This window comes from Zalophus californianus, chromosome 1 (genome assembly GCF_009762305.2).
Source record: "Zalophus californianus isolate mZalCal1 chromosome 1, mZalCal1.pri.v2, whole genome shotgun sequence".
In the NCBI taxonomy this organism is placed as follows: Eukaryota; Metazoa; Chordata; class Mammalia; order Carnivora; family Otariidae; genus Zalophus; species Zalophus californianus.
The window spans coordinates 18,819,487-18,837,177 of record NC_045595.1 but is presented as its reverse complement, the minus strand read 5'-3'; the positions used below and the strand labels follow the sequence as shown (position 1 = coordinate 18,837,177).

General features: G+C 42.8%; 1 protein-coding gene and 1 pseudogene across 3 annotated transcripts in view; both read left to right on the top strand.

The window, feature by feature from the left end:
* The window catches only part of IP6K1 (inositol hexakisphosphate kinase 1), a 56,991-nt gene that overhangs the window by 23,920 nt on the left and 15,380 nt on the right, over positions 1-17,691 (top strand). For 2 of the 3 annotated variants that reach the window (XM_027583857.2, XM_027583856.2), the window contains exon 2: positions 11,029-11,376. In XM_027583857.2, the coding sequence (XP_027439658.1) occupies positions 11,154-11,376 (223 nt within the window). In that variant the 5' untranslated portion in view covers positions 11,029-11,153. Of the gene's footprint in view, positions 1-11,028; positions 11,377-17,691 lie in introns of those variants that run through there. The other variant, XM_027583858.2, reaches the window with a different exon arrangement.
* On the top strand, positions 14,060-15,237 carry LOC113916818 (annotated as a pseudogene).

The following is a 17,691-nucleotide window of genomic DNA, read 5'->3' as shown; positions in this document are numbered from 1 at the left end:
AATTTTCCCAGAGTAACCACTGTTGTGGTCTCCATTATCATTTTGAATTTTATGGGAGTAGAATCACATCACATAGTCTCTTTAGTGTCTAGATTTTTTCTTGCTATATCACGCCTGTGAGATTCATTTGTATTGTGTGTGGCAGTAGTTGGTTCTTTTTCATTTCTGTGTGGTAGTCCGTTATATGAATATACCACAGTTTATCCACTTAAATTTTTAAAAAAGATTTTATTTATTTATTAGAGAAAGCGCAAGCAGGAGCAGAGGGAGGGGCAGAGGGAGAGTGAGAAGCAGGTTTCCCACTGAGCAGGGAGCAGAGATGTGGGGCTCAGTCCCAGGACCTTGGGATCATGACCTGAGCCAAAGGCAGATGCTTAACTGACTGAGCCACCCAGGCGCCCCAGTTGTTTTTCTTTTTTCTTTTTTTATATTTTTATTTTTAAAATATTTATTTAATTGACAGAGAGAGACAGCGTGAGAGGGAACACAAGCAGGGGGAGTGGGAGAGGGAGAAGCAGGCTTCCCGCCGAGCAGGGCGCCCGATGCGGAGCTCAATCGCAGGACCTCGGGACCATGACCTGAGCTGAAGGCAGTCGCTTAACCAACTGAGCCACCCAGGCGCCCCTGTTTTCCTTTTTTAAAGCAAAAGCCCTTAGTGAGGTGAAATGACTGTCGGATTTTTAAAAAAGATTTTATTTATTTATTCATTCATTTATTTTTAAAAGATTTTATTTACTTATTTGAGAGAGAGAGTGAGAGAGAGCATGAGGGGGGTGAGGGGCAGAGGGAGAAGCAGACTCCCCCAACGAGCAGGGAGCCTGATGGGGGCTTGATCCCGGGATCATGACCCGAGCTGAAGGCAGAGGCTTTACTGACTGAGCTACCCAGGCGCCCCAAATATTTTATTTATTTTTTGACAGAGAAAGAGCAAGAGAGGGAACACAAGCAGGGGGAGTGGGAGAGGGAGAAGCAGGCTTCCCGCCAAGCAGGGAGCCCGATGTGCAGGGCTCGATCTTAGGACCCTGGGATCATGACCTGAGTCGAAGGCAGCTGCTTAACGACTGAGCCACCCACGAGCCCCAAAATGACTGTCAGATTTTATTATAGATTGTAAATTAATAAATGGGGTCTATTTAACTGTAAAAAATTTAAAATGGAGGGGTGCGTGGATGGCTCAGTCAGTTAGCCTGGCATTGGGCTCCCTGCTCAGTGGGGAGTCTGCTTCATTCTCTGCCCCTCCCCCAACTCGTGTGTACACGTTCTCTCTTTCTCTCTCACTCTCTCTCAAATAAAATCTTTAAAAGAAATAAAAAGGAAAATAGTTATATACACATTACAGCAGTATCAGAAAATTTATTTTACTTGAAAGAGATGTAATTCATTTTGGAGTTCAATTATATGTCCAAGGAGTTAGTGTCTATAACCAGAAAGTCAGCCTAACTGTTGTAATTATCTTTGCAGTGTACATTTATTTCCATTTGTTGCTATCTGCTGGTGAAAAAGTTCAGTCTCAGCAAGTTCTTTTTAAGAATATTCTCCTTCCTGGGGTGCCCAAGTGGCTCAGTCGATTAAGCGTCTGCCTTCAGCTCAGGGCATGATCCCAAGGTCCTGGGATCTAGTCCCACATCGGGCTCCCTGCTCAGCGGGGATCTGCTTCTCCCTCTGCCTGCAGCTTCCCCTGCTTGTGCTCTCTCTGACAAATAAATAAATAAAATATTAAAAAAATATATCCTCCTTCCCATTTTATGCAGTAAGTTGTGGAACCAAAGTGTCTTAAAGCAAATGAAGGACAAACAGAGACTCCTGTAGCTGGTGGTGTACAGACTCCTAGGCAGAGCAGTGGAATCCCTTGACCTCTAGGGGAGCAGTCCGTTCATAAACTGACAAAATTTTAACCATTTTAATACAAACTTCCAGTGATCCAAAATAACTGATTCAAACTACATTAGTTCTCTGAACATCAGTCACCAAAATATATGGAGAGACTTGCAGTTACTTTAACCCCTCTTAGTCCAGCATCCACATTTTTGAAGAACATCTCCTTTTCTGCAAGTATTACACCCCTGCTCTGCTCCTAAGGCTGGTGACAGTGTTGAAAAACATGTAGCTTTCGCTGACAACCCCACAAATCAAGCCAGTGGTCCTTTGGTTAGGGTCCAGTTTTTTTAATAAGACAGAAAAGAACCCAGTGTTTAGGGCATAGGTGTTATCTACTGGGTTATATAACTTCAATAACAATGATTTTGCCAAAACTCAGAACTTAATCTTGTCCCATGTTTCTGTTTTGGCAAACCAAAGCCTAGCTTTTTGCTATACTTTCCCCCCTCTCCCCATTTACCTGATTCAGACCCTAATGCAAACAACCCAATAAAAATAGACACGGTAGGGTGCCTGGGTGGCTCAGTTGGTTAGGCCACTGCCTTCAGCTCAGGTCATGATCCTGGAGTTCCAGGATCGAGTCCCGCATCGGGCTCCCTGCTCAGCGGGGAGTCTGCTTCTCCCTCTGACCCTCCTCCCTCTCATGCTCTCTGTCTCTCATTCTCTCCCTCTCAAATAAATAAATAAAATCTTTAAAAAAAATAGACACGGTAATCAATACACAGTGTTCTTTAATGCATAAATATTAGATCATCCTGATTTGGTTCCATTTTTCGAGATTGTGTTCATTAGAAAGGAGCTTTTCTGGGGTGCGTGGCTGGCTCAGTGAGTGGTGCGTGTGACCCTTGATCTCAGGGTTGTGAGTTCCAGCCCCACATTAGGTGTAGAGATTACTTAAAAATAAAATCTTTAAAAAAGAAAGAAAGGAGCTTTACTACTAAATACTGAAATGTATCAGGCTTCTGCGGTGGGAATTTTCTTATTTTTAAACATTTAAAAGTAAAACAATTTTATTTTAAAGATTTTATTTATTTGTCAGAGAGAGAGAGCACAAGCAGCGGGAGTGGCGGGCAGAGGGAGAAGCAGGCTCCCCCCTGAGCAAGGAGCCTGATGCAGGGCTTGATCCCAGGACCTGGGATCAAAACCTGAGCCAAGGGCAGACACTTAACCAGCTAAGCCACCCAGGCGTCCAAACAATTTTTAATCCAATACAGATAGTGTTACAAACTATTCCATAGAAAAAAAGTGCAAGCTCCTTTTCACAAAAACAAGATTTCCTTATCAAATAATCAAATAATCAAGTCATCACAGAAATGATGAAGTCTCACCAGAAAAAGAGAGAGCAGGTACTCTGGAAGCAGAGCTTTAAACACTGATCATGATTTCTGTTATAGACTGTTTGTCCCCAGATTCATGTGTTGAAACCTAATCCCCAATGTGATGATAATTGGAGGTGGTGAGGGGTTTCTTTGGGGGTGTGTGTGTGTATGTTAGAAACTTTATTTTCCATCAGCCTTCCCTTGGTGTGTTCTGAGAATAATTATGATCGCTTGGTCCTTAGTCGTGATGGAGAAGATACTTCTACCTTACTGGTTTGCGTCATACTTGGATACTTGGTCTTGTGCAGGAAGATCTCAGGATGGCTGTCGTCATGCCTAGAATGTTAGTGCTGGTGACCAAGTTGCATTGCATGATCACAATATTGTGACCATGATCCTCTTGGTGGCATTGGCAGCTGAATAGCTTTGAGGGCTGATGAGGTTGAAGATGCTGAAGGCAGTGGTGTAGTGGAAAAAACTACAGAAGCCTTTGACAGTGACACCCAGGAGTAGTTTGTCCAGCATACTACTTGACTGGGCGATGCAGTCAAGTCATGGCCTACAGAGGGACTGAGATTATAATGGAATGTTCTAGAGGCTTCTTACTGCAGTTAATTCTGGAGTGGGGTGGAGGATAAACCCAGGTATCACTTTCCTTTAGGTGCCTCCCAGGTGACTAATGCACCACTGGGGAAGAGGAGGCTCTGTGTTGTGAGTGGAATGTCAGGTATGTTAGTGCTCAGCAGAGGCTGCTGGTGAGCAGACTGCTGTCCAGGTGCTCAAAGGTAGGCTCATTTGGGATGCTCATTCTTGCCTAAGGGTTTAAAGATACTGCCTTTGTTAATAACCTCTTCTGCAGAAACTTGGGGAACTGTGAACAGCTTGATTCTTGGTTGTTTTTTTCCTGTTTCTTCTTCCTTGTTCAGTTTAGCAGTGGTTCCAAGAAATGGCTCCAGCCTTTTCCTTTTTCTTTCTAGTCTCTTGGCATGGTTTTTGACTGTTCGGTTTCTTTTGTGCCTGTTTGTCCTTGTAGTGTTTACGTGCTTTAGAAGTTCCACAGGGAGGGAAGATTCTGTCTGCTCCTGTAGCTCTTATCTGAAACAAGTGAAACTGCATGATGAGCCCTCACTGCCTCATGAGAAAAGTGGACAAGTCTTTTTTTTTTTTTTAATTATCATTTATTTATTTTTAAAGTAGGCTCTACAACCAGTGTGGGGCTTGTACTCACGACCCCAAGATCGAGAGTCGCTTGCTCTACCAACTGAGCTGCCCGGTGCCCCATGAGTGGACAGATCTTATATAGAAACTGCAAAATGAGAAACCGCAGTTTTGCTCAGAGGATCAAAGAATATTTTTGATACTAAGGGAAAATTTCTTTCTCTGTGCTGTGTTAATTACAAAGCAAAGTGATTTTTATAGAAAGAAAAGACTGCAAATCCTAATGTAGTTCAGTGCATAGATTTGTGAGGTATTTATAATGTGCAGATTATTGTGTCTAAGCTTTTTCTCCTCCTAAATGAGCTCTTGTGACATTTGCAGGAGTTGATGTCTAGTTGTTCTTTTTTTAAACAGAAGTATTTTTTATTAGTCTCAATCTAAAAATCATTCTCTTCCCTATTGGGTATTTACCCAAAGAATATGAAAACACTAATTCGAAGGGATATATGCACCCCTGTGTTTATTTCAGCATTATTTACAATAGCCAAATTGTGGAAGCAGCCCGAGTGTTTATCAGTAGATGAATGAATAAAGAGGATGTGGTATATATATATACAATGGAATGTTATTCAGCCATCAACGAGAATGAAACCTTGCCATTTTCAACAACATGGATGGATCTAGAGAGTATAATGCTAAGTGAAATAAGCTTATCAGAGGAAGACAAATACTGTATGATTTCATTCGTATGTGGAATTTAAGAAATAAACAACAAAAAAAGACAAACCAAAAAACAGGCTCTTTTTTTTTTAAAAAGAATTTATTTATTTATTAGAGAGAGAGAGAGAATGAGAGATAGAGAGCACGAGAGGGAAGAGGGTCAGAGGGAGAAGCAGACTCCCCGCCGAGCAGGGATCCCGACGCGGGACTCGATCCCGGGACTCCAGGATCATGACCTGAGCCGAAGGCAGTCGCCTAACCAACTGAGCCACCCAGGCGCCCCAAAAAACAGACTCTTAACTGTAGAGAACAAACAGATGGTTACCAGAGGGGAGGTGGGTAGGGGGATGGGTGAAATAGGTGACGGGGGTTAAGATTACATTTATCATAATGAACACTGAGTAGTGTATAGAATTCTTGAATCACTGTGTTGTATGCCTGAAACTAATAAACACTGTGTTAACTACACTGGAATTAAAATTTTTAAAAATTATCCTGTTCCCATTGTCATAGCCCCCACTGTTTTTGTACATTGTATACTTGAACAATACGAATTTCATATAGCCAGGTGCATAGGAAGCACCACTGTATTGTAAACCAAATAGAGAACCTCAATTTATTGCCATATAGGGAAAAGCATACCATTTATAAAGTTTCCCCCAGGGAAACCTTTGGAGTTGTTTGCAGAGCAAAAAAGCCAAAACGTATACTGGTGGTTTTTTTGTTTTTTGTTTTTTTTTTAAGATTTTATTTATTTATTTGAGAGAGAGAGAATGAGAGCACAAGAGGGAAGAGGGTCAGAGGGAGAAGCAGGCTCCCCGCTGAGCAGGGAGCCCGACATGGGACTCGATCCCGGGACTCCAGGATCATGACCTGAGCCAAAGGCAGTCGCTTAACCAACTGGTGGGTTTTTTTGTTTTTGTTGTTAGTTTAACCCACGGCAATGAAACCCTCATGATTTTAATTATCTGACTTTTTTGGATACTTTGTAGCTTTTAAAGAATTTGCAAGTTTTTCTTCATGCTAGTAGTTTCTTAATTTAAGTCTGGAAAAGATTAGGGCTGTTGACGTTTTGACTGGCATAAACTACTTGAAATCAGGTCAGTGTATTTGCAGAGGACAGTTGGGAAAATCTTTGAGGATTAGTTACACTCTGGAAAATAGGATTTATTGACTCCATTGTATTTAGATGCGTTTGTGAAAAATAATGATCAGTGAGGTCCTGAAGTGGCAAGAGTATAAATTTCATTTATGGTCTGCCTGTCGTTAATTCACAGTAGAATCAGTTCTAAGCTAATTATTTGGATATTTGGGCAGGTTCATTATGACTTATGAGAGAATGAATTTTCTGTTTGTCAGAGTGTTTTTTTTTTTAGTATTTTGGTACCAGCCCTAATGGACCAGGTATAATTCAGATTGTCTGCCTTCAGGGACACTTTGAAGATTATAAAGCTACATTTTTCCTTTTGGAGCTTGGGTCCTTTATCATCAGTGAAGGGCTTATTCTTCAGTTATTGGAAGTCTTCTTTGTTATCGTCAGAAAACACTTATCTCTTTATGTGCAAAGTGTATTAACTGGAGATCTGGGGATTTTGATGCTTTTCTGTCCCTTATCTAGGATGGTTTTGACTACAGATGATAGAAAACCCTAATGAGACTAGCTGAAAGCATAAAGGGAAATTTATTTTATTTTTTTATATATATATTTTTTAAGATTTTATTTATTCATGAGAGACGGGGGGGGAGAGAGAGAGAGAGAAGCAGAGGGAGAAGCAGGCTCCCAAGGAGCAGGGAGCCCGATGCGGGACTCGATCCCAGGACCCTGGGATCATGACCTGAGCCGAAGGCAGATGCTTAACCATCTGAGCCACCCAGGTGCCCCAAGGGAAATTTATTTTTGTTACATAACAAAATATCCAGTATTTTAGTGACAACATCAGGGACCCTGATTTCTATCCTTCTGTTCTGCATGCTCAGCATGTTGGCCTGGTCTTTAGGCTAGTATCTTTTAGGGTCTCCAGGTGGATGCAGTAGTCTTAGATACACATGCAGACAGAATACTATCCTGAGGAAGAGAAGGGACGCCTCTCTTGTGTTCTTTCAGAGCAATTTCCCAGGGGACCCCTGGCCAACTTCCCCTCTTATGCTTAGAAGATGGTCACATGCCCTTTCCTAAATCAGCCCTCTCATAGGGTTGGAAGTACTGTTGGAGATTCTCCCTGAGCTGGAATGAAATTTCACATTCCCTTTGAGGTTGGACTGCCTGATTGGGACTCTTAGCAAGGAAATAGTGGAGAAAGACATCATCATCTACAGCCTTCTCAGTCCATGGTTTTCAGAGTGGGCCTTGGTGGACACCTGACTTCAGGAGCAACCTCTGGTTGTTTATAGAAGAGTCAGAACTATTGATGTTTCTAGGACTTAAAGGCTGGGCAGTAGGCAGGGCAAGCCCAAACCCTTTGCCTGCATCAGCATATCCTGCAGGGTTAGTGGTGGTCATGGCTTCAAATTGTAGGTGTGGAAATTTGAGATTTTATTATTTGAGAGAGAGAGAAAGAGAGAGAGAGAGCATGTGTACTCACATGTGTGCAGTGTGGGGGCAGAGGGGGAGGGAGAGAGACAAGCAGACTCCACGCTGAGCGCAGAGCTCCACACGGGCTTGAACTCACGACCCTGAGATCATGACCTGAGCCAAAATCAAGAGTCAGACGCTCAACTGACTGAGCCACCCAGGCGCCCCGTAGGTGAGGAAATTTGAGTTAAGTGACTTACCCACAACTCCACACTCTGTGAGTCACGGCTTCACAAAAATTGACAGACTTCTGGGCACTTGTACTTTTTTAGGTTCCAGATTTATTTAAAAAGAAACGCCAAAACAAAGCTTACAGAAATATGGTATATTTTACATGTTAACTTTTTTTTTTTTAAAGATTTATTCACTGGGTGCCTGGGTGGCTCAGTCGTTAAGCATCTGCCTTGGGCTCACCCAGGGTCCTAAGATCGAGCCCCGCGCATCGGGCTCCCTGCTCGGCGGGAAGCCTGCTCCTCCCTCTCCCACACCCCCTGCTTGTGTTCCTGCTCTGGCTATCTCTGTCTCTATCAAATAAATAAATAAAATCTTAAAAAAAAAGATTTATTCACTTTAGAGAGAATGAGAGAGAGCACGAGCAGGAGGGGCAGAGGGAGCGGGAGAGAGAATCTCAGGCAGACTCTGCACTGAGTGTGGAGCCTGTAGCGGGGCTCAATCTAATGACCCTGAGATCATGACCTGAGCCGAAACTAAGAGTTGGGGGCTCAACTGACTGCGCCACCCAGGTGCCCCTTACATGTTTACTTCTAAGAAAATATTTCAAACAAACAGTCCCGTGACTTTATGTATTTATCATGTAGGAACAAAATATCAAAAGTCTAGATCTGACTGGAGATTGGACTTGAGCCTTTTGGTCCTTTGGAGGCTGCCGAGGTTGCCACGCACCTGAGTCCAGCTCTTCTGGGGCAATTGGCACTATGGATCCTTCTTTCCCAGACACCCACTGACCCAGGCTAGAAAGTTTAGCACCGTTCTGGGAACCCCATCTCCAATCAGAGGCAATCCCGGCATGCAGCGGGGCCAGAGCAAAAGCTGATTGGCGGTGTGAGGTAGAGTCCACTGTCATGGTGGGCGCCGCCAGGAGACCTGAGAAGAGGCCCTTCATAGCTACTTCCCCCACTTAACACTGCCACTATGTAACTCGTTCTGTTTTCAGATTGTGCTTTTACTCCCTGCAGCCCTCTTCCTGGAATTATTTCATTCATTCCAACAAACCTTTTTTTTTTTTTTTTTAAGATTTTGTTTATTTATTTTTTTAAATTTTATTTATTTGACAGAGAGTGAGAGCACAAGCTGGGAGACAGAGGGAGAGGGAGAAGCAGGCTCCTCGCTGAGCAGGGAGCCCGACATGGGACTTGATCCCAGGTCCCTCGGATCACGACCTGAGCTGAAGGCAGCCGACATGGGACTCCATCCCAGGACTCTGGGATCATGACCTGGGCCGAAGGCAGCTGCTTAACCAACTGAGCCATTCAGGCGCCCCAGATTTTGTTTATTTATTTGACAGAGAGAGACACAGGCGAGAGAGAGAGAACACAAGCAGGGGGAGTGGGAGAGGGAGAAGCAGGCTTCCCGCAGAGCGGGGAGCCCGATGCGGGGCTCGATCCCAGGACCCTGGGATCATGACCTGAGCCGAAGGCAGACGCTTAATGACTGAGCCACGCAGGCACCACGTAACAAACCTATTTTTGAACAGTTCCTGTGTGCCAGGAACTGCCTTGGACCCTAGATGGAAATACAAGGGAATGGTTTGGTGGTAGTGACGACAAGTAAATAGGGGACAGTACAGTGATATATTGCTGAGATAGTTGGCACAAGGTACCTTGGGAGCCATAGAGGTGTGCGCACCCAACTCATGTTTGGGAGAGTGGAGTCTGGGAAAACTCCGTGGGGAAGGGAGTTGCCTTCTCCTGAAGGAGGACTAAAAAGTGGATAGGTAAGCAAAAATGTGTATTGTGTGCATTGAAGTGGTGCTGATTGGTTAGGGGAATGGGAAATCATTTATTTTTGTTGATAGCCGTGAAATAGAACAGAGCTTCCTGGGAGGCTTTGAAGTAAGAACATTTTGCAGTTTTGCAGCAGGGTTCTTCAGTAGCCTATTTTGCCCATAAATTATGAGGTTTGGAAGAAAAATAATGTTTTTTTTTTTTGAAGATTTTATTTATTTGAGAGAGAGAATGAGAGAGAGCACATGAGAGGGGGGGAGGGTCAGAGGGAGAAGCAAACTCCCTGCTGAGCAGGGAGCCTGATGCGGGACTCGATCCTGGGACTCCAGGATCATGACCTGAGTCGAAGGCAGTCGCTTAACCAACTGAGCCACCCAAGCACCCGAAAAATAATGTTTTATCTCTTGCAGGTAAAGCCATATTCCTGCTCTTAAAAATATTTTTTTTAGTCTTGATCTTTCAGATGTAGTCTTGCCTGCTACATTCCTAATTTCAAACTATATTCAGTATTAGGGAAGTTGCCCATTACTTTAACTTTCTTGAGAGAAAATTGACACTACAAGGTAGGTATTTAAGTACAAAGGCATTTCCTTGTCCTACTGGTTGGTGTAGGGTTATACAGAAAGGGAAGCTCTGTGGCACTGGACTGATGGCCATAGATTTAAAGTAGAAGAAATCAGAAGCCTGAATTTCCTTGGGAAGAGCAAACCCTTTTTATGATGCTACAACTCAGCAAGGAATGGCTTTCCCTGCCTGCTCCTTGGCCTTCAGCAGAAAAGTTGAAAATCTAGTATGACCAGATTTCTCAAAAACCCTTCCTTGAGTCAGCGAGAGACCCTTACCATTATTGGATATAGTGAGAAGTCTGAACAAGATGAATTCATGTTGCCTTCTGTTTTTTTCCCTGAATGCTTATCTTCGAATATGAAGTAAACAGGGATAGTTGCCTTTCTGATGACTGTTAACATATTGTATCTCTAAAATCAAATCCTTCAGGGAATGTGGAAGGTTATATGATAGCTAGGAAAGGGAGAAAATGTGGGCTTCTGTGCATAAAAAAAAAAATGGATGGAGGAGACCAAAGTTGTATCATTCAGAAAAACTTGCCACCTGCCTCTCATGCACCAGACAGCATTGTACTTACTGGGGGAACACATAGCAGGGAACAGAACAAAATCCCATTCTTTTTTTTTTTTAATATTTTAATTTTTTATTTTTTTAAAGTAATTTCTACACCCAGTGTGGGGCTTAAACTCATGACCCTGTGAGATCAGGAATTGCATTTTCAACCGACGGAGCCAGCCACATGCCCTCAGAATCCCATTCTTACTCATAGAGCAGATGTTCTATGAACGCCAGGGAAGTTGCAGCTTGCCAGGTGTTTTGATTCCCTCTTTTCCTCTCTCCTTTCTTTTAGGAAAGAAGAATAAGCTGAACAGGCTCTGACCATTGCTCAGCTCACCAGGACCTTCTGCCTAGCTCTTCTTTCGTGGCCCATGTGCTGCATCCTCTGCCCTCAGAGTGCAACTGGCCCCCAACGCAATGTGTGTTTGTCAAACCATGGAAGTGGGGCAGTATGGCAAGAACGCAAGTCGGGCCGGAGACCGGGGAGTCCTCCTGGAGCCCTTCATCCACCAGGTGGGCGGACACAGCAGCATGATGCGTTACGACGACCACACTGTATGCAAGCCTCTCATCTCCCGGGAGCAGCGCTTCTATGAATCCCTTCCTCCCGAAATGAAGGAGTTCACCCCGGAGTACAAAGGTCAGTCAGTGGCCGGTTCCGAGAGAGCAGCAGCCTTCGGCTTTTGCAGACCCTCAGCTCAGTTTTCCTTGTTTTGTTGGCCATGTGATGTGATTGTGGGTCTCTCTTGTCTCAAAGCAGCGAAGTCACTTTGTTAAGCAAAATTTGAGGCCGAAAGTACCAGCGAGGTCTTTAGATCTTAAAAATCTGAATTCACTGATAGGTAAACCCGAGAAGAATTCACAGCATTAAGTCCTATTTGTGAAGAGCATGCTGTTAGCAAGGTGGTTTGCCCTGTTTGCTGGGTTGGTCTAGGAGAGGGGAAGTACTTCTCTGGTCCCAGAGGAGGAAGAATTGGATGCTTTCCAGGCTGAGGCGGTGAGACAGCTGGCAAGGAGGCTGTGTGGAGCCTGTGTCTGTATGTGCTGGGGGATTGAATTGATGGTAAGGAATTTGCACAGCGACTGGGGATGCGTGGAAGTCCTAACTTTTAAAGGAAAAATAATGTTTGAAAATGTAAATTGACTTTATAGAATAGAAGCCCATGAATATATACCAGAAATAAGTCACCTTACTTTTTAATTTTTTTTTTAACGATTTTATTTTTATTTATGAGAGAGAGAGTGCAGGGGGCAGGAGAGGAGCAGAGGAAGAGGGACAAGTAGACTCCATGCTGAGCCTGGAGCCCCACATGGGGCTCAATCTCAGGACCTTGAGATCATGACCTGAGCCCAAACCAAGAGTCAGACGCTTAACCAGCTGAGCCACCCAGGTGCCCTAAGTCACTTTATTTTAAACTCTGATTTTTGTCACTGTGTTTATACATTTTCATGATTGCCCACCATGTGTAAGTTAAATTTGGGTGGGGGGTGTTCTGCTTTTTAATTTCCCAAAGCTGTTACGAATTTAGTCATGTTTACACATAACATCCTTTGCCTAAGGGATCCTCAATTTTGAAAAACCAATCCATATCAGTATTTTTTGTTTCCTTAACTCTTTTTTTATTGTGGCAAAATACACATAAAGGGTACCATTTTAAAATGGTAATTTAGTGGCATTAAGTACATTCACAGTGTTGTATACGATTATCATTATCTATTTCCAGAACTTTCTCATCACCTCAAAGAAAAAATCTGTACCTGTTAAATAATAACTCCCCCTTTCTCCCTCACCCGAACCCCAGGTAACCTCTAACCTACTTTGTCTCTACAAATAGGCCTATCGTAGACATTTCATATAAGTGGAATCATGTCATTCTCGTCCTTTTGTGTCTGGCTTATTTCCCTTAGTATAATGTTTCCAAGATTCACCCATGCTGTAGCCTGTATCAGAACTTCATTTCTTTTTATGGCTGAATACTATTCCACTGGGAGTATATATCACATTTGTTTATCCATTCATCTGTGATGGACACTTGGGTTGTTCCCCCTTTGGGCTATTGTGAGTAATGCTTCTGTGAATATTAGCTTATAAGCATCGTTTGAGTCCCTGTTTTCAGTTTTTTTATTTTTTTAAGACTTTATTTATTTTGAGAGAGGGAGAAAGAGGTTTTTTTTGTTTTAAAGATCCTGTTTTCAGTTCTTTTGGGTACATAACTAGGAGTGGAATTGCTGGATCGGATGGTAATCCTGTTTAACTTTTTGAGGAACCACCAAACTGTCTTCTGTAGTGGCTGCACCATTTGATATTCTTATTGGGAATGTTCCTGTTTCTCCACATCTTGCCAACGTGTACTTTCCTTTTTTAAAAAAGATTATTATAGCCATCCTAGTGGGTATGAATGGTATCTGATTGTGGTTTTGATTTGCATTTTCTTAATGACTAATGATATGGATGTGCTGTTGGCCATCTGTGTATCTCTCTGGAGAAATGTATATTCAAGTCCATTGTGTAATTTTGAATTCGATGGTCTATTTGCTATTGTTTTCAAAACAGAACCAGAAGAATATTGATTTTGAAGGAATATTCTAAGCCTGCAAAAGAGAGAAGCCAGAATCAAACACATTGCTGTCTCTAAGTGGCTAAGAACAACAGTTACAAATGCTTTATAAATGCAGCTTCAGCCGCCTACTCTTCCACACTCAACACATTCATGGCCAAATCTTCTGCTGTAAATATGCCAAAACCAGATAGAGAACTATAAGCCCTGTTAGCTCATGGAGTCCTGATGCTAAGGAAAAAAAAAAAAATCTCTTAAAAGGAAGTTGAGCCCTGGCTCCAGAGAAATGTTTTCTAAATCACAACCACCAGAACTGGGACAAGTTTGAATCTCAGGGTGCCCTTCCAGGGAAGGATTGTCCCTAGCATTGGTTCAATTTTTCCCTGCAACTTTCTCTCGTACTGGGGAACAGAAGTCTTTAAAAACCATAGCAAATCATTAGTATCTATTTTCTTTCCTTGGGCTACATTTTTACTAGGAAAAATAAGTATATGTTCTCAAATATACAGTTAAACTAAAATTTGACCCTTTCTTATTAAGTCAAATGAAGCCCAATTTATTAAAAAAAAATGGAAGCTATTATTGGTCCAGTTCATATGTATGAAAACCCAATAGCACAGGGCTTTTGTTTTTTTTATTTTGAAATAAATTTAAAATTATAGAAAAGTTGCAAAGAAAAAATTAGAGTTCCCATATACCCAGCTTCCTCTAATGCTCCCGTGATGCCAGTGTACCAGGTAAAGCCTTATCATAAACTGATGCATCTTTCCTTACCCTGGTTGTAGACCATGTGCAGGAAGTCTGACCCATCTCTTCAAGCTCTTGAGTTCCACCAAGATATTTAAAAATGTCTGTATGAATTGAAAGCTGCAGTTTATGGTTGCTGCAAAATGATTGAGATACCAGATGTGGACTTGGATGTAACCAGCATAATCCAAGCTGATGAGCCTACTGCTTTATCAACCAATGCCTGGGACTTAAATTTAGTGCTTGAAAAAGATTATGGGGCATTGAAAGACAAGGGCACTGAAAGATCATGATTAATACAGACCCCATCCCCCCTCCCTCTTGTGCTGTCCCAGCTGCTCTGTAACCACTACAGGGTCCTGTCCGCTGTTCTTATGCATTCAGCAGTCAACAGTGTGCCAGAAAGCCTTAAGTGTTCTGGCGAGCTGACTAAAAAACAGCCCGGTCATGAATATCAGCTGGGTTTTAGTCTAATGTGGAAGAAGGTGCCAAAGATTCAAATGAAGTTCAGTGGCCAAATCATGTCTTTCTTCAAAGGAGAAAGGAATATTGCACACTTTTCTTCTGTTTGGCCAAAAGCATAATGCTGTAAATTTAACTGTTGTAGATACTTGGGTAGATAATAGCTATTTTTCAGTTAAAAGAGGTAAGCAGTAGGGACTCCTGGGTTGGCTCAGTTGGTTAAGCATCTGACTCTTGGTTTCAGCTCAGGTCATGATCTCAGGGTCGTGATACTGAGCCCCACGTCCGGGATCCGTGCCCTGCAGGGAGTCTGCTTGAGATTCTCTCCCTCTCCCTCTGCCCCTCCCCCTGCTCATGCACGCATGCATTCTCTCAAATAAATCTTAAAAGTTAAAAAACAACAGGGAAGCAGTAAAGAAGAAGCCACTGTGTTCGACTCTATGAACTCTGCTCTTGGAAAGAGCATCCTGACTTGTTGGGACTGAACTCCTGGTGGCAGATGTTGTGCTGTGGTCTGTGCTCTGGCAGATGGGAGGCTGCTGTGTGACAGTGCCAGCCAATGTGCAGAGATGGATAAGGGCCTGTGAGAACCTGGCCCCTTTAATACTGCCCCCAAGCTCCTTAAGTAAATCTCAGTAACTGATTTTAGATTTTAAGGAGAGTGCTGTTTCATGCGTATTGTTGATAAAGTGACTTGTACTGAAATCAAAGTCTTCACTTAAGCCAGTCATCAAGCATCAATGAGCATTGTATTAAAGAAATTTCTTGGGGTGCGTGGGTGGCTCAGTCATTAAGCGTCTGCCTTTGGCTTGGGTCATGAGCCCAGGGTCCTGGGATTGAGACCCATGTCGGGCTCCCTGTTCCGCGGGAAGCCTGCTTCTCCCTCTCCTCCTGCTTGTGTTCCCTCTCTCACTGTGTCTCTCTGTCAAATAAATAAATAAGTAAAAAGAAATTTCTTGGGCTCCTGGGTGGCTCAGTTCGTTAAGCGACTGCCTTCGGCTCAGGTCATGATCCTGGAGTCTCTGGATCAAGTCCCGCATCGGGCTCCCTGCTTGGCAGGGAGTCTGCTTTGCCCTCTGACCCTCCCCCCCCTCATGTGGTCTCTCTCTCTCATTCTCTCTCTCTCAAATAAATAAAATAAAATGTTTAAAAAAAAATTTCTTGGGGCGCCTGGGTGGCTCACTCGGTTAACCATCTACCTTCAGCTCAGCTCATGATCTCAGGGTCCTGGGATCGAGCACTCTCATCAGCCTCCCTGCTCAGTGGGGAGTCTGCTTCTCCTTCTCCCTCTAATCCTCCTGCCCGCTTGTGCTTTCTCTCTCTTTCTCTGTCTCAAATAAATCTTTAAAAAATTTTTCTTTAAAAACCTAACTATAGTACAGTTTAATATAACCCAAACCAGGAAGTGAACCCTGATATAATAATATTAACTAATCTGTATATTCAAATTTCGGCAGTTTTCCTTTCCCATTTACGTTCTTCTTTTGGTTCAGGTTTTCACTTCACGTTGCATTTACTCCTCCTTAGTCTCCTTCGACCTGAAATAGTTTCTCAGTCTTTGTCTTTCATGACCTTGACACTTTTGAAGTATACTAGCAGTGATTTTGTAGAATGTAGACTGAGGTTATATATCTTGGGCAACAGAAGTGATCTTGTGTCCTCTCAGTTCTTCATGTCAGAAGATACGTGCATTTTTACTGGTGATTTAATTTCAATCCTTGGTTAAGGTGGTGTCTCCCAGGCTTCTCCACTGTAAAGTTACTATCTTTCCTATTGTAATTAATGAATATCCTGTGGGGAGATACTTTAAGACTTTCTAAATATCCTGTTTGTTTGTTCCTTTTAAAGATTTATTTATTTATTTTAGAGAAAGTGGGTGAGGGCAGGGAGGGGCAGAGGGGGACAGAGAGAGAGAATCTCCAGCTGAGCGTGGAGCCCAAATGGGGCTTGATCTCACCACCCTGAGATCACGACCTGACCCAAAATCAAGAGTCGGACACTTAACTGACTGAGCCACCCAGGTTCCCCTAAATATCCGGTTTCTTATAGTACTTTAGCCCACTAATTTTAGAATTGATTGGTGGTCCTTCCTGTGACAGTTATTACTGTGTTGTGTGCCTAATGGTGACTTCTGTCTCCATCAGTCCTTCTATATCCATTAATTACAAGGAATTACAATCCCATAAGGAAGAACTGTCCCTTCTCAGCTATTATCTGTCAGTTTGGGCTCAGGGATATTTTACTTCTCATATTCTAGATGTGGCCACTGGGACTCCTTTAATTGGCTCTTGTGTGCTTGGGACATATACCCCCATCATTTTTGACTACTTCTTTACTTTCAGTTACCACAGGATGCTCCAGGCTCATCTTTTATTTTTCCTGCCCCGATTCAGGAACCAACCATTTCTCCAGGGAGCTTTGCTTCCTTTTATTGTAGGAATGGTATTTAGAAAAACCAAGATCTTGACATTAGATGGACTGATTGCTACTGGAGTACCATTGTTTTTAGGCCCTTTCAGCAGGCAGGTCTAGAAAATACCTGTATAAATACGATCCTACACAACACACATCTCCCTTTATTGCCAGGAGCACAGGTGTTTTTAAAACTCAACCAAGCTGAGGAAAAATGCCAATGATATTCTTTTTTTTTTTTTTAAAGATTTTATTTATTTATTTATTTATTTATTTATTTATTCATGAGAGACAGAGAGAGAGAGAGAGAAGCAGAGGGAGAAGCAGGCTCCCAAGGAGCAGGGAGCCCGATGCGGGACTCGATCCCAGGACCCCGGGATCATGACCCGAGCTGAAGGCAGACGCTTAACCATCTGAGCCACCCAGGCACCCTGATATTCTGTGGTTTGGCAGTAAGTTTGAAGAGGGATTTTTATTTATTTAGTATGGCCAGCTGCATTCATCAGGTGTTACTGCATATGGTACTGAACGTGAGGTTCTAGGCTTCTGTATCCTTATGTAAAACTTTCCCTCATTCATTAATCATATATTTATTAAGCATCTACTAGATGCCAGGCTCTGTGCTTATTAATGTAAAACACAAAATACCATACCTTCAGGGAACTTAACATGCTACTGTGAGAAAGAGTAAATAAACATATAGACAAAACAATTTATAGATTTTGAGAAGTGCTGTGAAGAAACGAAGTATGGTTCTATAATTAGAAATAATAAGG